This window comes from Martes martes (assembly GCF_963455335.1).
Source record: "Martes martes genome assembly, chromosome: 18".
In the NCBI taxonomy this organism is placed as follows: Eukaryota; Metazoa; Chordata; class Mammalia; order Carnivora; family Mustelidae; genus Martes; species Martes martes.
Genome location: NC_137906.1, coordinates 29,902,846 through 29,919,386, shown reverse-complemented (window position 1 = coordinate 29,919,386; position 16,541 = coordinate 29,902,846). Strand labels below are relative to the sequence as shown.

General features: G+C 50.2%; 2 protein-coding genes across 3 annotated transcripts in view; one reads left to right on the top strand and one right to left on the bottom strand.

Moving 5' to 3' along the window:
- The window catches only part of MRTFB (myocardin related transcription factor B), a 181,539-nt gene extending 171,310 nt beyond the window's left edge, over positions 1-10,229 (top strand). Inside the window, exons 16-17 of the mRNA XM_080830358.1 lie at positions 5,976-6,036; positions 8,351-10,229. Of these exons, the coding sequence (XP_080686484.1) occupies positions 5,976-6,036; positions 8,351-8,883 (594 nt within the window). The 3' untranslated portion in view covers positions 8,884-10,229. The remainder of the gene's footprint in view (positions 1-5,975; positions 6,037-8,350) is intronic.
- Positions 1-16,541, bottom strand: part of LOC308359345 (uncharacterized protein) — a 92,947-nt gene that overhangs the window by 48,697 nt on the left and 27,709 nt on the right. For both annotated transcript variants that reach the window (XR_013968427.1, XM_080830357.1), the window contains exon 3: positions 1,247-1,448. Coding sequence is in view for 1 of the 2 variants with exons in the window: in XM_080830357.1 (XP_080686483.1) it covers positions 1,247-1,448 (202 nt within the window). In the remaining variant the exon portion in view is untranslated. The remainder of the gene's footprint in view (positions 1-1,246; positions 1,449-16,541) is intronic.

Genomic DNA, 16,541 nt, shown 5'->3' with positions numbered 1-16,541 from the left:
AGGTGAGGGTGTTTGCCCTGGTTCCTGCAAGTGTCGGGGGTCCAGGCTCGGGCAGAGGAGGAACGGCGCCGCCCCACCCCCGGCTCTTTTACCCTTGCTGAAGGCTCCCAAAGATCGCTTCCTCCCCAGCCCAGGTTCTGAGATCAGGCGGTCAGTCTTCCCTTACACCCCAGGTGCTTTTCAAACTGCTGCTTCTAGGCTGTATCTCAGTGGGGTTGTCTGGCAGGGTCTTTAAGGGTGGGGGCTCCATTTCCTATTGCCGTCCGGCTCTCCCCGAGCTAAGCCCCACTGGCTTCCAAAGCTTCCCAGTTCAGCTCCCCTGGCGCTGGAGTGCCCGATGGAGGGGTCCTCTCCCTTCTCATGCTTGTGGTACCCTCTCATCTGTGGCTGGTCTCCCCATCCCTCCTGCATCTCCGCCTCCCTGCTCTCTTCCGTGTATCCTCCTCTCTGCCGTTCACCGTGGGAAGTCTGTTGTGCCCGTCGTCTTAGTTGTACCAATGTGGCTGTTACCTAGGTGTTTCCGTGGGACCAACTCCACCATCTTCCCAGAAGTCCTCTGCAGGTCCCTCTGTTCTAAAGCCTCCATGTGTCAGGGTGGCATGAAACGACCTTGGCCCTGGCTGCACGTCAAGACTGCTCAGCCCCCGCCTCGCCCAGCCTCACCTCACTCTTGTCCGCAGCCCTCTCCGCTCCAGCAGGCAGCTTTGCCAGCATGTTGAGCAAAGGCCCTTTGAAGTGGACAAGCCTGGGGTCCTCCTGACTTCACACCGCCGGCAACCGTGTGCACAAGGTGCCTGCCTGGCTGCCGAGCCCACCTTGGGGCCCCCTATTCACAGATGGGAACAGAGCTCCTGCGGTCCAGGCAGCTGGCCCGTGGCGGGTGCCCAGCAACGGTAACCCTGTCCCGCCTCACCCTGCACCTCCCTCCTGGTCTCCCGGCCCATCTAAGCTGAAGCACAGGTACTTTCAGGGAGGAACCCCCGCCTCACTGAGGCTGCTGCGGGTGGGCGTCACGGCACTCGGGGGCACTGGAAGCAGAGGACGAGCTCGAGCCGTCACAGGAAGACTGTTCAGTGCTCACAGCACATGGGGCCGTCAGCCCAGCTGTGCTGGTGCCCGTGGCTCCCACGTTCTGTGGGGTGACTCGATGTGGCCCGATCGCTTGTGCGCCAAGAGCTGTCGACACTTTCTGCAGCAAGCACCAGCCGGGCCAGGCCCTCAACCAGGCAGTGTCACGCTGACCTACCTGGTGGCCTCGAGGAGCAACCGCAGTGCGTGTCTGGTCTGGCGTCCTCGCCCAGGGTGTGCAGGGGTGCTCGGGGGGTGGGGGGGGTGGGGGCCCTGCCTCCCTGAGGGCGCAGACGCTTGCCTTGTGCTTCGGGCCAAGGGAGCAGAACTGGGGTCGTCACGAAAGGTTTCTCTGGCTCCGTCCTCGCAGGGGCCCTTCTCTGTGAGGGAAAAACCAAATTTCAGAAATAGTTGTAAACATGTACACAAAGGATGGGATCAGTGGTGCTGGACTAGACCGTCCTCCCCATCGGTGCCTTAGGAAGTGACGTCTGTTCTCACAGGGGAACAGGGTTGAAGTGAATTGCAAAGATGAAGATTTTATTTATTTGAAAGAGAGGGAGCAAGCAGAAGCACAAGCAGGGTGCTTGTGGGAGAGGGAGAAGCGGACTCCCCGCGGAGCAGGGAACCCGATGCAGGACTCGATCCCAGGACCCTGGGATCATGACCTGAGCGGAAGGCAGACGCTTAATGGAGAAACAAAAGGTGGCACTCATCCTTCCTAACCTGGTTCTCATGTCTACTCACTCGATAACATGGAGCAACACCAGACCACGATAACGTCACTTTGACCTAAGACAGTGGTCGGAACCCCTGCCATTTCTCGGTCTCTGGTTCGTGTTTGTAGGCGGAGGGAGCCCCACTCTCCATCCGGGGCTGGTCATCTTTATGTACCGCTGAGCATCAAACTCCAGGCATCCTGAGGTTTTCAAATACGTTTGCTCAGACTTCCAGTCCCACTGTGGTGAAGGAACCTACCAGCAATATCAGCTGTACAGCCTGGGCCTAAGACAAAAAGCAGTAACACGGAGGCCCTGAAGAGGGATCCGACACAGTCACAGTCTGGTGAGGAGTCCGCGCAGGGGAGGGCGAGAGAGCATCACTTCCCTCTTCTGCCGCTTTTACTCTGGCGTCAAGCCAAGTGGTGAGGTTACTGTCAGAAAAACCATAGCCTTTCTGCCCCGGGACGTCAGAGAGCCGAGTTGAGAGCAACCTAAGAGGGAAAGAGGGGAGATCCCCAAATTGTCTGCCCACACCTCCAGCAGACCCCTCAGCCACATGGGCACTCAGTGGTCCTAGAAGCTGAGCTACAGATAAAAGATGAGAGCTGTGATCGGAACTTCTGCCCAGAAAACATTTCGAAAGGTCATTAAGTGCCTGCTGAAACAAAAGATACCACTCTGGGCGCCTGGGTGGCTCAGGCCTTAAGCGTCTGCCTTCTGCTCAGGTTATGGTCCCGGGGTCCTAGGGTCAATTCTGCATCGGGCTCCCTGCTCTGGGGGAAGCCTGCTTCTCCGTCTCCCACTCCCCCTGCCTGTGTTCCCTGTCTCTCCATGTCTCTGTCAAATAAATAAAATATTTTTTTAAAAAAAGGCCACTCATCTGAGAAAAGTAACAGTACAGAGGCTTAATTTGATATCCATAATAGGCATTCATAATATGCAGTGTGCAAATAAGAAAATGCAGCCCTATCTCAAGGGCAAAAGGCAGTCAACTAAGACCAACTCCAGCTAAGCCAGATGTTAGAACTTGCAGATAAGGATTTTCAATAACTATCATAACAATCAGTGAGGTAAAGGAAAATATATTCATAATGAATGAAAAATAGCAAATATAGAAATGATTTTTTAGTGAAACAGAAATAAAACAAAAAATGTCTAAAATGAAAAAAAATTATGGATGGTCTTCACAGAATGGAGATGACAGTGAAAAAGTTAAAAAGGTTGTAGGTAGGTAAAAGGTAAAATTTTATAAGTGAACTTGAAGATAAACCAATAGCATTTATCCAGTCTAAATAACAAAAATGTTTTTAAGAAGCACGAATGTCAAACAGTCTAAGATGGGTATGATAGGACTCTGAGAAGAGAATGAGGCAGATATAAACTTGTCTTCATCACACTGGTGATGAATATTTTAACTTTGAGATGCTCAGTGAACACCAACCAGGACAAACAGAAGGCCTAGTCCTACCATAGTCAAATTACTGACCGCCGAATTAAAGAGCAGATCTTGAGAGCATGAAAAGAAACACAGTGCACACAGGGTAACAACAATTTGTTTTATGATTGACTTTTCATCAGAAACTACCAAAGTCAGAAAACAGTGGAACAAGATCCTTAGAAACTCTTAGAGGGGAAGAACAGACTGTCAAACCAGAATATTCTCTGTCAAGTAAAAATGTCCTTTCAGAATGAAAATGAACTAAAAATATTTTCAGGTAAAGAAAAAATAAGAATTCATCACCAGAAAACCTACACTGTAAAAAATAAAATACCTAATGAAATTTCGGAGGAAGTGGGTCTTTACATTTTCAGGGGTTTTATATTTTATATACAACAGTACAACATGAAATAATCTGTGAATAACTAAGGATGTTTACTGTATGCCTAAAGCAACAACTGAAGTTCAGCTTTTATAAAACAAAGATTGGGGCGCCTGGGTGGCTCAGTGGGTTAAAGCCTCTGCCTTCGGCTCAGGTCACGATCTCAGGATGCTGGGATCGAGCCCCGCATCAGGCTCTCTGCTCAGCGGGGAGCCTGCTTACCCCCCTCTCTCTCTGCCTGCCTCTCTGCCTACTTGTGATCTCTGTCAAATAAATAAATAAAATCTTTTTTAAAAAATGCCCAAATTATCAGAACAACTAAAAACAGACCCAACTAACTATATCTTAAGATGTCTGGTATTTCTTTGACATCCCTCCCTGGGCCTGGACTCAATGACTCACTTATGACCGAACTGGCAGAAGTGATGGTGCTGGACTTCTGATGCTAGTTCAGAAAAGGCAAGGCCCCTCCTGCCTCGCTCTCTCTGGGATGCTGGCTCTGGAGAAGGGCGACCGTCCTATCCTGTGGCCAGTCCTGCAGCGCTCTGGACAGGCCCAGGTGAAGGGAAACGGAGGCCTCCTGTCAATCACCAGGACCAAACGGCCATCGTGGAGTGAGCCATCTTTGTAAAAACATTCTCCCCTGAAGACGGCTGGAGCCTGGCCAGCTTCTTGACCCATGAAAGACCCCAAGCCAGAACGACTCATCTAAACCCTTGCTAAATTCCTGACCCACAGAAACTGTGAGATAATAACTTTAGCATTTTAAGCCACTAAACTGCTTAATGTGTAATACCGTAGGGAACACATACATGCACCTTTTCTTTTTCATTGATACAAATTTTTAAAGATTTTATTTACTTATTGGAGAGAGTGCGGAAGCCATCACAGAGGGAGAGGGAGAAGCAAACTCACTGCTGAGCAGGGAGCCTGATATGGGGCTCGATCCCAGGACCCTGAGCTCATGACCTGAGCCTAATGCAGGCACTTAACCAACTAAGTCACCCAGGTGCCCTAGTTGATAAAATTTTTATTTTTTACGTTTTTATTTAAATTCCACTTAACGTGCAATGTAGTATTAGTTTCAGGTACACAACGGAGGAATTCAGCACCTTCATACATCACTCTGCTCATCAAAAGTGCACCCTTTAATACCCCAGCCCTCCCACCACCCACCCCTCTTCTGGTACCCATTCATCTGTTCTCTATAGCTAAGAGTCCGTTTCCTGGTTTGAAGAAACATACTTGAAATACAAAGACACAGGTTGAAAGTAAATAATCAGAAAAAGATACACCATGCAAACAGTAAACCTAAGAAGTCTGGAAGAGGCAAATGATTAGAGCAGCCATTTCACCAAAAAAAGATACACGGATGGCTAACAAGCACGTGACCAGATACTCAACATTATGAGTCATTAGGAAAATGCACATTGAAACCACAATGCGATACCACTACACACCCATTAGATGCCTAAAATTGAAACGACTGACCATACCAAGTGTTGACAAGGATGTGGAACGACCAGAAATACCAGACAGTGCTGGTGGAAACGGAAAAATACCACTTTGCCAAGCAGCCATTTCTTAAAAAGTTAACCCCATAACTCCCCTAGGATTCCAGCATGCCCCTCCTCGGTGTTTACCCAGCGCAGAGATTTGTACATAAATGCCACAGCAGCTGAACTTGTAAAAGCCAAAAAATGGAAACATCCAAAACAAACCTCCTGGGCAATAAAAATATTCCTAAGGCATCCTCTCCAGCATGGAGAAATCTCAGAATTATTATGTTCAATGAAAGAAGCCTCATCCACTACCAAAAATACTTACACTGTGAGGATTCATTGCTGTAAAACTCCAGAAAATGTGAACTAAACTCATCTATAAGCAGAAAAAGCAGTCACTGGGTTGCGTGGGGGAAGACGGGACTATTACAAAAGGCCACTGAGGAAACTTGCAGGGCACGGGTATGTTGGCTCTCTGGACTGTGCTGACAGCATTATGGGAGTACACAGATGTTAAAACTTGGACTGTGCCCTCTCTAAGTGCAGTTTACGCCTACCTTCTATTTTTACGTAAGTGGAAATGAATCAGGTATTTTTAGAAGCAAGTAGTAGCGGCCTCTCAGAATGCAGTGGTAAAAACTAAGGGATGTGTATAGGTCGGCTGACCTAGCTATCAGCCCTGTTCCTGCTGTCAGCCGTTCATCAGCTGTGACACACTGGGTAAATGGCTTCATGTCCCCAGTGACCTCAGTGTTCTCGAAATTATCAAGTGATAGATTTGTAAGGTCGCTTAGAGCTCCCGACTGGAGAGTGCTTCCGCGTCTGTAGGAAAGAAGGCTGATTTCTATTCTCCTTTGTTGTAGATTTCCAATGCACACAGTCAGCAGATGGACGACCTCTTTGATATCCTCATCAAGAGTGGAGGTAGGTCACAAATCACATCAGACCCCGTCCAAGTAGCCTTTTATGACAATTTTCTGAACGTTTTCCTGTAGAGCTCACGGCCTATCTTGGAGTAGTGAGAAATGTATTCTAATCCCAACCAAGTTCACTGTTTTCAATTAGGACATTAAAACAACTTTAAATGGAGGAAAAGTTATTCTTTCAGCTTAAAACAATAACATCGTGTTAGATTTTATCCATAGATCTATGCCTGCTGAGAACGGACTGTCTCAAAACAGCCACGTAGAGCCCCATTTAAATTCCACGTTGAAAAACTTCAAAACCTGTCCCATATGTAGATGACTGGGAGGGGACCAGAGCACTCTGTTGTGCACACTAACGTCGTAACAACCATGTTACATGGCACGGGCCCTTAGTATCTTGGTGAAAATTTAAAGGCAATTTTAAAGCACTTTCTACATAAAATTGAAAATCTTGGACTTTATAACATATCACCTTAGAAAGGGATAAAGGTATTAACCACACAGACACACATTCACAAAGTCAAGGCTATCTCTACCTCAGCAAATATATCTTTCAAAATAAGTATAAAAATCAGTATTTTAAAATTGAAAACACTGTTTTAGAATAAAGGATTCTTACATCACCTTGATGAAAGGAGTTTTATTCTGCTTTCTAAACAGTGGTCAAAATTTCTCTGTTCATAGCAGGTACTGTTTGGTTTTGAAGACAAGAAATTCTTGATGCTTAACTATAGCTCTACATGAGCAGATTTTTTTTTTTCTAAGAACTACATTGGCCTCACAAAATAACTTGTGATATATTTATGCTCTGGAAATAAAAGAAATAACCGTTTCATGGCCTGATCTTAAGGTTTTTTTTTTTTTTTTAATGCATTTTGCCAAAGACTTTCTAAATGATTAAACGGAGTAATTTTTACAGCCCAAACTTAGAAATTAAAATGTGATGATGTCATCAAATGAGTTATTTTCTACAAGGACTTTTTTTTTTTTAAGATTTTATTTATTTATTTGATAGAGAACACAAGTAGGCAAAGAGGTAGGCAGAGAGAGAGAGGAAGGGAAGCAGGCTCCCTGCCGAGCAGAGAGCCCGATGCGGGGCTCGATCCCAGGACCCTGGGATCATGACCTGAGCCGAAGGCAGAGGCTTTAACCCACTGAGCCACCCAGGTGCCCCAGGACTTTTTTTTTAATGGCAAAATATCCAGTGAGGACATTATCTTATTGTGAATGAACGCCAGTGATAATGAAAACAGAAATGTAAAGAATTGATTCTGAGGCAGGCTACCTAGCACTGTGAGCTTTCAGAACGGTTCTAGAGCTGACCGCAGGAAAGGACACACAATAGACGTACGCAGGACACACGCAGGGAGTCAGCACATGAGTCCACACGGTCAGTGACTCGCACGAAGGAGTGGGCATGTGAGCTCCTTCCCGTCCTTCTGCGTCCCAGTCAGTTCCCACAGCTCTTAGCAAATCCGTTTCTCCTCCCATGTTTGCATAGAAATGACACCAGATACCCATCAGAAAGTAAAAAAGAAACTTTATTCAAATACGGGTATCTAAATGAAAGCTGGTATCCAGAGCAGATGGTGGCGCGTTCCCTTTCCACCTGATCCCGCAAGAACGCTTCGTTGGTGCTCACTAAGACATCCGCCAGAGTGTCAAGATTTTAGGTAAACTCAGAAAACAAACAGGTCAGAAAAATAAGGTCAAGAAGGTCAGAGGAGCTGTGTGTTCGCTTTAATTTGGGAGGAAAACAAGACAGCATTGTATCTGTACAACTTCCTGCAGAACATATATGGCTGACGGGGCATGCGGTTTGGCTGTAACGATAACAGAGAAAAGACTAATTAGATCTGCTGTGGTCTCTGAATGCACTTCGCGTCTGAACAGACGGGACACCCACTTTGACTTTAAGGGTGGTGACCACAGTGATGGCAGATCCACAGTTCCCTGTCTGAAGCCTGAAATAATGGAGAACAAGACCCAGAGGTCAAATAATTAAATAAAAAAACCATCGACTCCTGCCTAGTGGTGTGTAACTGCATGTGATGCTTATCACGCTTACTAAAAAGGAGAGGAAAGCGTTATCAGAATGTTATAAATTTCAGTGTCTTTTTAACTCAAATGAGCCATCCTCTGCTAGGTCACCAAGGACCATAGCTGACGAGTAGCGCTGCCGTCCTCCTACCCCTACGGTGGACGGTGTCTGAGTCCTTGCCCAGTAGTAAAACAACTCTCCTGGTACTTGACAGAAATGTTTAAAGAGTACTGAATTGTTACTTACTGATCCCTTCAATTGTTTTGCACAGAGATCTCCCTCCCTATAAAAGAAGAGCCGTCGCCTATCTCCAAAATGAGACCAGTGACAGCCAGCATCACCACCATGCCGGTCAACACAGTGGTGTCCCGGCCACCACCCCAAGTCCAGATGGCACCACCCATCTCCTTAGAACCCATGAGCAGTTTGTCCGCCAGCTTAGAGAACCAGCTAGAAGCTTTCTTAGATGGAACTTTACCTTCGGCCAACGAAATCGCTCCACTGCCGAGCAGCAGTGAGGACAGAGAGCCCTTCTCTCTGATCGAGGACCTCCAGAACGATCTGCTGAGTCACTCGAGTGTGCTGGACCACTCACACTCCCCCATGGAGACTTCCGAGGCCCAGTTTGCCGCCAGTACCCCGTGTCTGTCACTGGACCTTTCGGACTCGAACTTGGACAACATGGAGTGGCTGGACATCACCATGCCTAACACGTCAGGACTCACTCCCCTCAGCACGACCACCCCCAGCATGTTCTCTGCTGACTTTCTAGATCCACAGGACCTGCCGTTGCCGTGGGACTAACGTCGCCGACTTCTCGTTCGAGCCTATGTCGTTTCAGAAGATGAAGATCACTCTCCAAGGTCAGTTTTTAGAGACAGATTCAGAGCTGCGCTGTTGCAATTACAATACGTTGTCACGGGAAGAACGGATAGACGGTCACAGCCTGGAAACCGAGTGCGAACACATTTCACGGCGCCCAGCAGTGAATTTCTCCAACTTAACACAGCACAGGGCCTTCTGAAAAATCACTGGTTACAGAAGCCCCACCTGTTTCTCCAGACTTCGGCAGAGAACGAATAAAGACATCCAGAAGAGGGACGTGTGCGGGAGAGCGACACGAGGATTCTCTGGCTGTCCATGAACTACATTTACGCCTCTGCGGTCCCCTTCAGACCCGACGCTCAAGGCAGACAGCTCCCCTCCAACGAGAGGACAGCGGCCCCTGCATGCGGTCCGTCCCAGCCGTGACCGGAGCCGGGCTGCGGGCGGCAGAGGCCGGGGAGGGCACCTGCCCGTTCCTAGACGGCGGCCACTGCGGACTTCTGCTTCCGTCCGGAAACCAACATCGTTTATCTGTGTCGTGGTTTTGTGATTTGGGGAATCTTACCGTAGCTTCCCAGGTTTCAGTTTAAGTGGGAGATCTTTCACCGTCACCAGACGACGTCTCCAAAACACTGTCCTAAACCATCCACTGTACAAAGTCCTCGCATACGGATAACACTGAAAATTCTATTAGCAACCCTCGGGGTTCAGTAGGTGGGTTTTAATGTGTATATGAGACATTTGTATGTACACCCTGACATTGTGATTTGTACAGCCTACATTGGGGTAAGGAATTGGTAGCCAGCGCTCCTACTTGTTTTAATAACTCGACTGTTTCTAGAGTCCCTGAGCCATGTGTATTTCCGTATTTAAAGAAATGCTGACTGATTTCAGGTAACCAGACCCATCTCACAGAACAAGGAAGGCTTCAGTGTAAAATATCCTTCTGAGCTGTTGCGTTGCAAAGAGAGGGCCGAGGAGAAGTGTGCCGGGAGCCCCGAACGTTCCCACGGGGGCTCCCGTGGGGAATCTGGGCAGGCTGGCCACGGGGCCCCAGCTCTGGCCGCCTCTTCTCTGCCGTTTTCCCTGACGGGCATTCTTCAGGCCCGTAACTGGATGTCATACCCGAGCTCTCACTAGGTTATCAAGCCGAAGAGGGAAAAACTGGAGGTTTTACTGGTCATTGTTTTATATAGAGAAGAAGTTATCACCCATTTGCTGAGTAGTTTCTTAAGAATTTTCTAAAATGCCAACTGTCACAGGACTTCCAGAATTATCTCAAGCTAGTCATTTAAGGTTAGGACAAAATGTAAATAACTTTTCTGAAAAAAAAAAACAAAAAACCCCTGAAATCTACCCCAAAAAGTGTGAAGGTGTTTGTTGAATAATCTCACCATGCTCTGCACCTCACGTTCTGTAAACCCAAGGGCCAGGTTGCTTTCTCTGCGTCCTTAGATGGTGATGTCTCCACGGTGACGTGCCCGAGCCAACCTGCCCCACTGCTCGGAGAGAATCCGGGCATCACGGCTGGGTCTGCGCTTTGCCTGAGCGCCGACCTGATTTCAGTTTGTAGATCCTCCATGGGAGGAAAGTTTGCTTTTCCAGGATTCGGCCAGAACACAGGAGCCCTCCTTTAACTGGCACTTCCCAACTTGAGAGACGTCTGAAACGTTCAGGGCAGAAGCGGTTACGCTCGGTGTGGTCTGAGGGAGCAGTTTCAGTGCTTAGAAACTGGGAATCCAGCGCCTGGAGTCCAGCGGCCTGGTTCAGCAGGACGCCGCCGTGGGAGCAAGGCTGAGAGAGTGTCACCCCGGGGGACGCACGGCCCCGGAGCATCCCTTCCAGAAGGGCCTGCGTCCGGGGACGGGCTGCCTACTCGGGCAGGTACTTGTCTGGGGGTGGTCCTGGCCGTGGTTTTCGTCTGGGGCTGACCTGCTCCGCACGTGGACTCCGGGCATCACCTTCACTCAGATTTCAGTGGCTTCTCAAGTGAACCCCAGATACCAGTGGGACTGTGGGAGGCGAGTGACCAGCTAGCGCGTGGACTCTTGCTTGCTATTTTCACCATCTTGAGTGGTGCCCGAGATGCTTTCCCAGCCCTCAGCTCTCCCTTTGCTTTTTCAAACGAAGGCCGGAAACATGCCGCAGGAAGGGTGCTTTCCAGAAACCCACTCGAGCGCAGACGACGCTGTCCCACCAGCCTGCTTGCTTTGGACTAGGAATTACTTCACGCGTGCGTCCAAACCCGTACGTACGGGGCTTCCTTGACAGGGGAGGCGAGGAGCCTCCCGACCCGAACTCCACCAGCCCCGACTTGCACCATTCCGCCAGGCCCTCCCATCCTGGCGTGGGCGGCCAGCTGGCACGCGGGGCAGGGGGCCACTGTGTCCGAGGTGAGATGTGTGCAGCAGGTGACGTGACCAAAGACCGTGCTGTCCTCGAGGCCCCTCTGACCTGACTCGCTGCACACAGGGTAAGGACTGTCTGCGTTGTCACGGGCGTCAAAGCACAGGGCAGGGCGGCCAGGACGCGCGCGTGTGGTGTAGACGTGGGGGGTATGGCCCGTCGTCTTGCACAACGTCCCATTGCCAAGGAAACAACCAGCTCCTGGACATGCGCTCTCTCCCATCCAGTCTGACCTCCCCGAATATTCCGGAAACACCATCCCGTGGAGCTTGCCTCTCCAGGGTATGCAGGTACCAGGCCTGCATACCCTGGCCTGGTACTTGTCGTCCAGGCCGGGAGGAAGGGCAAGTCGCCCCAGAGCTTCCCCGGGCTTTGTGAGTCTAGGGGCCGGGGGCCGCCATGTACATTTCAGCAGCGCGCGTCCAGGGAGCCCCTCCGGGCATGTTGCTGGGGGTTCACGTGCTAGCGTTCTTCCAGAATTGTGCAATCTACTGTACAGTACTTGCCACATATTTGTACATAGGTATATTCTCAATTCGTGGGATTTCTTGCTCAGATACTCTGTGTTTTATAGGACTATTTTTATAATACTAGAGAGATCTTATTTAAGTTTCCTTTTTAAAAACCCGGTTCTGTGATCCATGTAACTGACACTTTAGGAAGTGCGATTTCAGAAGGCAGTCCGCGGCGGCCCCCGGGCTGCTGCCCGTTGAAAGCAAAGTCATGGTCATCCGCTAGCGCCCCGGAACTGTGCGGTCAGCAGCCCCGAGTGATGGGTCGGCAGCCTGTCCCCCCTCTGCTCACCAGAGTGGACTCAGGCTTCCTCTGCCCTCCCCCCGCCCCCGATCATTCCAGGCCACCCCACTTTCTTCAGCGCCCGTTCCTAATTCCCAGGCTGAAACCAGCCGCAGCAGCTGTCCCAGCAACTGTCCCCACAAGCGATGGGACAGTCCCTCCCCTGTCCACGAACAGGCGGGGCCCGAGAGAAGTGCTGGGCGAAGGCGCTCCGGCCGGCACAGCCCCCGAAACCCCTTCAGGCTCTTGCTGGCAGTCACCCGAGAGGGGCAGCCCGTTTCTCCGGGTCCACGCGCAACCCTCCCTGTTTTGTCACCCCTCTCCGCACACATGCGTCTCCCTGACCCCCCGGCAATACAGCAGAACGCCACACTGTCCACTGCCCTGGAGGCCACGGAATGAGCCCAGGGGATACAAGCGTGTTAACTGGAAGGGCTGCTCCATCGGGGAGCAGAGCTGAGCAGGGCAGGTCTGTGTGTTTGCAGAGCCTCCTACCGCTTCCCGGCTCACCCGCCAAGCGCTGCGGTCACAACTGGAAAGTAACAAGACGCGGCCGTTCTTCGCCCTGTCTCCAGCCCCGCTCCCGCGCACGCCTGTCCGGGCCACCTGTTCTCTTGGTGAAGTGACTCTGTCTGCAGGACCACAGGGAGGCCGCGCGTGGCCCACCCCCCCCCTTCCTTGCCGTATCCGGGGAGCGCCGGCGGCCCCGCAGAGCCTCTCTCCCTGCGGTCCCGGGTGCGAGGCCAGGATGGCCCAGAGCGGCACGTGTTTACACAAGAGCGCTGCCCCCCGCCGCATCAGCACGTCGCTCTGCTCTGCGGGCCGCAGCCGGGCGGTGTCACCACTCCCTGACAACAGGATGGCCATCTCAGACCAAAGGTGCTCTCTGGAATCAGAATAGGTCCTTGGCGATAATCCAGACAGCTTGTCGTGTTCAAAAGAGCTTTGTGCCAACCACTAAGACAAAGCTTTAACCAAGTTCATAGAATCACCGAGACCCATTCACCATTACCTCTCGACGTTATGCTGTAAGGAAACTGGCTGACCGGGGAGGAGGAGGGAGCATTGAGGAGAGGGTTTAGTATCTACCAAAAGTACTTAACCTCAAGTAACCAATAGTAATGCAAACTTGCTTTAAAGGAACCAAAGGCATTGCCAAGTATTTGCCAAAAGAAGGCACTTTTTATTTAAAATTTGAGACTAACGACATCTCAACAGTCAGTCCCAAAAAGGTATTATCCATTTAAGGTTATAATTTTCACAAAGATGTAGAAATTTCTCTATTGTTTTCATGTAAAATAGTATAGATTTGTTTTGTTGGTTTAAGAATAATACATATTTAGTAGTAATACGGTTTCTTCCTAAGTGCAGATTAGTTTCCTTTTTTCTTGCTTGCAGTCGAAACACAGCGTGATAGGTGTTTCTCTTCTTATTTTCATGGTCACATTACGTCTTAGCATCTCACTTTGTGAAAACAAGGAGAAAGATACCAACCTACAGAGCCCCGCTTACTAAAGCACTAGCTTAATGAACAAAAAAAGTACGGCAATCGGGGGGTCCATTCATGTATTGCCTTTATGTTGTTTTTTAAAAGAAAACCATGATGCCTTTGTATTTGCTGTTTGCACCCCTGAAATCAATTCCGTATCATGTTTGGATGCCATACATTTGCACATGTACTGTACATAGTAACGCATACTGTATTTTTATATGTGTGCACATTTCTCATCAGATCTTTTGTACATAGTGGCAGTATTGTAGCCGGTCGGGAAACGTTTGATATCTCAGCAATTTTGCATTTTTGTGTCTCAAATAAAAAAAACATTTTGATGTACTACGGTTCTTGGTGTGCAGAGGGTGGGCCACGACAGAGCTGGGTGCGGGCACGGGTTTCGGAGGAGACCCACCTTCGGAACACGCCCCGCAGCAGCTGGCCACGCACAAAACCGGGAGCCTCACCGAGGTGAGCTCTGGGGCTCACCCATCCAGGGGGCCAGCCTCCCCCAAGCCCAGGAACGGGGGATACAAAGGAGAAGCCGGGACTGGCTGAACTTGAATATGACAAGATTGACACCAAAGTGATGGTCGTTCTCCTGCAAGGGTAAGGGAGCCCTGAAGGGAGCATGATAGAGCATGGCGAGCACAGCCGTGCAGGGGTAAACACGCACACTTTGGTAGCAACAGAGCCACCAACAAAGTTCCCCAGACGCCCAGAGAGTCCTTCAATGGAACCAGGTTTCAAAAAACTGTATGAGGTGTTTTTATCGACCATACAAATGGTCTTTAGAATTGGGTCTTCTTTTCCTAAAATGGCATTTAATTTTCAGTCTAGAAAAATGGAAGCCCATGGTGGAGATACGGTTTTGAGGGAAACAGCGTTCTATTTTACTCCTCGATCTGGTGAAACACAATGGCCACAAGTAAACCAGATTGGCAGCCAGGGCTTTCGTGTCGCTCTCTCTGTCACCCGCAGACAGGGAGAAAAGAAAGATCACGAATTACCTAACTACAGCCCCAGGGTCGGTATCCGATGCTGAGGGACCAAGACAGCAGCCTCAGCACATCTGTGAGTCCGTGATGTTCCCAAGGGCCTAAAATGTGTCAACACATCACACATCACCAGCCAGTGTCCCCACCCCGGGGGGGAGAGAACGCTGTCAGAGGGAGCAGGGCAGGTGCCCCGCCTCGGAGGAGAGGCTGTGGACAGAGCAGGGGGCTCCAGGGAAGGTGCGCAGCTCACATGGCATGTGAACATGGAGAGGACGTTCCAGGCAGAGAGAACAGGCTGGGCGAGGCCAGACATGACGAGCGACTGGGGCCGCGGCCCTGCCATGCGCCCAGCCACAGGCTAGACAGATGCTGGGGTTCAGCTGCGGGACCCCCTTCACGCACAAAGTCTGAGAAACCAGGTCTGCATGGTAGGCGAGAGCCGGGCATGCAAGGATCCCCCCGGAGGGGCCTCGGAGTCTCCTGTCGAGAATTCTGTTACCTTCGGGCAACACCGAGCCTTGGAAAGCTTTTCAGACACTGGACACAGGCATCATCTAGAATCTCCCGTCGCTGTAAACGCAGACGCGCCCACTCGCCCAGCGATGGGAAATGAACAAGAGGCAGCCCGCGGGGCAATCACACACCCGCACCGAACCGGGGCAGAACGACTCCAGCACAGACGGGAAGCACACGTCCCCGACCAGTTAACGTGGCCACACGGTCCTCCCGGAGGTTTCTCGTCCCCTCATGACCCTTCCCTCCCCCTCCTTCCACAAACGGCTTAGCTTCTGATAAGTCTGACAGCCGTTCATCTGAACCTGCTTTAACTTTCCGAAAGAAACCTCATCTTGAAACCCTGCCCGTCTTCTCTGCTCGTGTCTGTGGCAAGTTACTAAAATCAAACCCCTACTGTGTCATTAGACAAAAAACAAAGATGCTCCTCAACGTTGGGAAGGCCCTCTTGTTGCTCAGGACTGTGTCCCAGATCCTTGCAGGTGGGGACCGCTGACGATGGCCCGGCGGGGGGCAGGGTTGGGGGGGGTCACCCCAGCAGACTCACCCTGGGCCACACATACAGGAGACTCAAAAGCATCTAAAACCCAAAAGATACAAATGCTAGTACAATCCTGTCCGACACTGATGGTGAACCAATAGCGAGGAAGGGCCTGTATTCAGGTTCATAGTTAAGAATGTCAAGTTCTTCCCATTAGGGACTCCAGTGTCGGCCTTTGAGACCTTTGCTCTGCCTCTTCTCCCACAGCTGGATGGTCCTCAAGTCCACACTCAGCAGAACGGCAAACAAAGCTTTGTGCCCATGAAGTTCGCTCGACCAAGAGCACAGTCACAGTGGGTTTGTTACATACTACTTTAAAGCACTAGAAAAGGTCCCCAAAGCCATTCAGACAAGCAGCTTTATGTTCTCTACTTCAATTATGTCCGTCAAACAACGTGGAAGGTTGGCCAGGACATCACATGCACAAGAGACACAGAAGCCACAACAGGGAGACAAAAAAAAAAAAAAAAAAAAAAAGGTGCTACAACCAAAAGCTACTTAGCCTCTCCCCATACCCCTAGTACACAGTGCCAGCAAATGGGAAGGCAGCCGGGGACAGAAACATACTCAGTGCTACTAGACCCCAGACCCTACGCCAAACACTTCACACAACCTCATTGAACCACAAGTCTATGAGCTAAGAACTGTTACTGCCCCCATTTTACAGATGTGGCAACTGAGGACAGAAAGGGGAATGATTTGCCTGGCAGGAAGCAGAGCCCGGATGTGAGACCACACTTCTGATGCCCCGGAACCCAGACCACTTCTGCAGACTCAGTGCATACAATACTTGTCTCCGTTCCGACATGTTACCAGTTCAACCTATCGTGGCTGAATTTCCATCCGTCATGAGGTTCAGCCCCAACTGGGTGTCTCCCAAGTCTCCATGTCA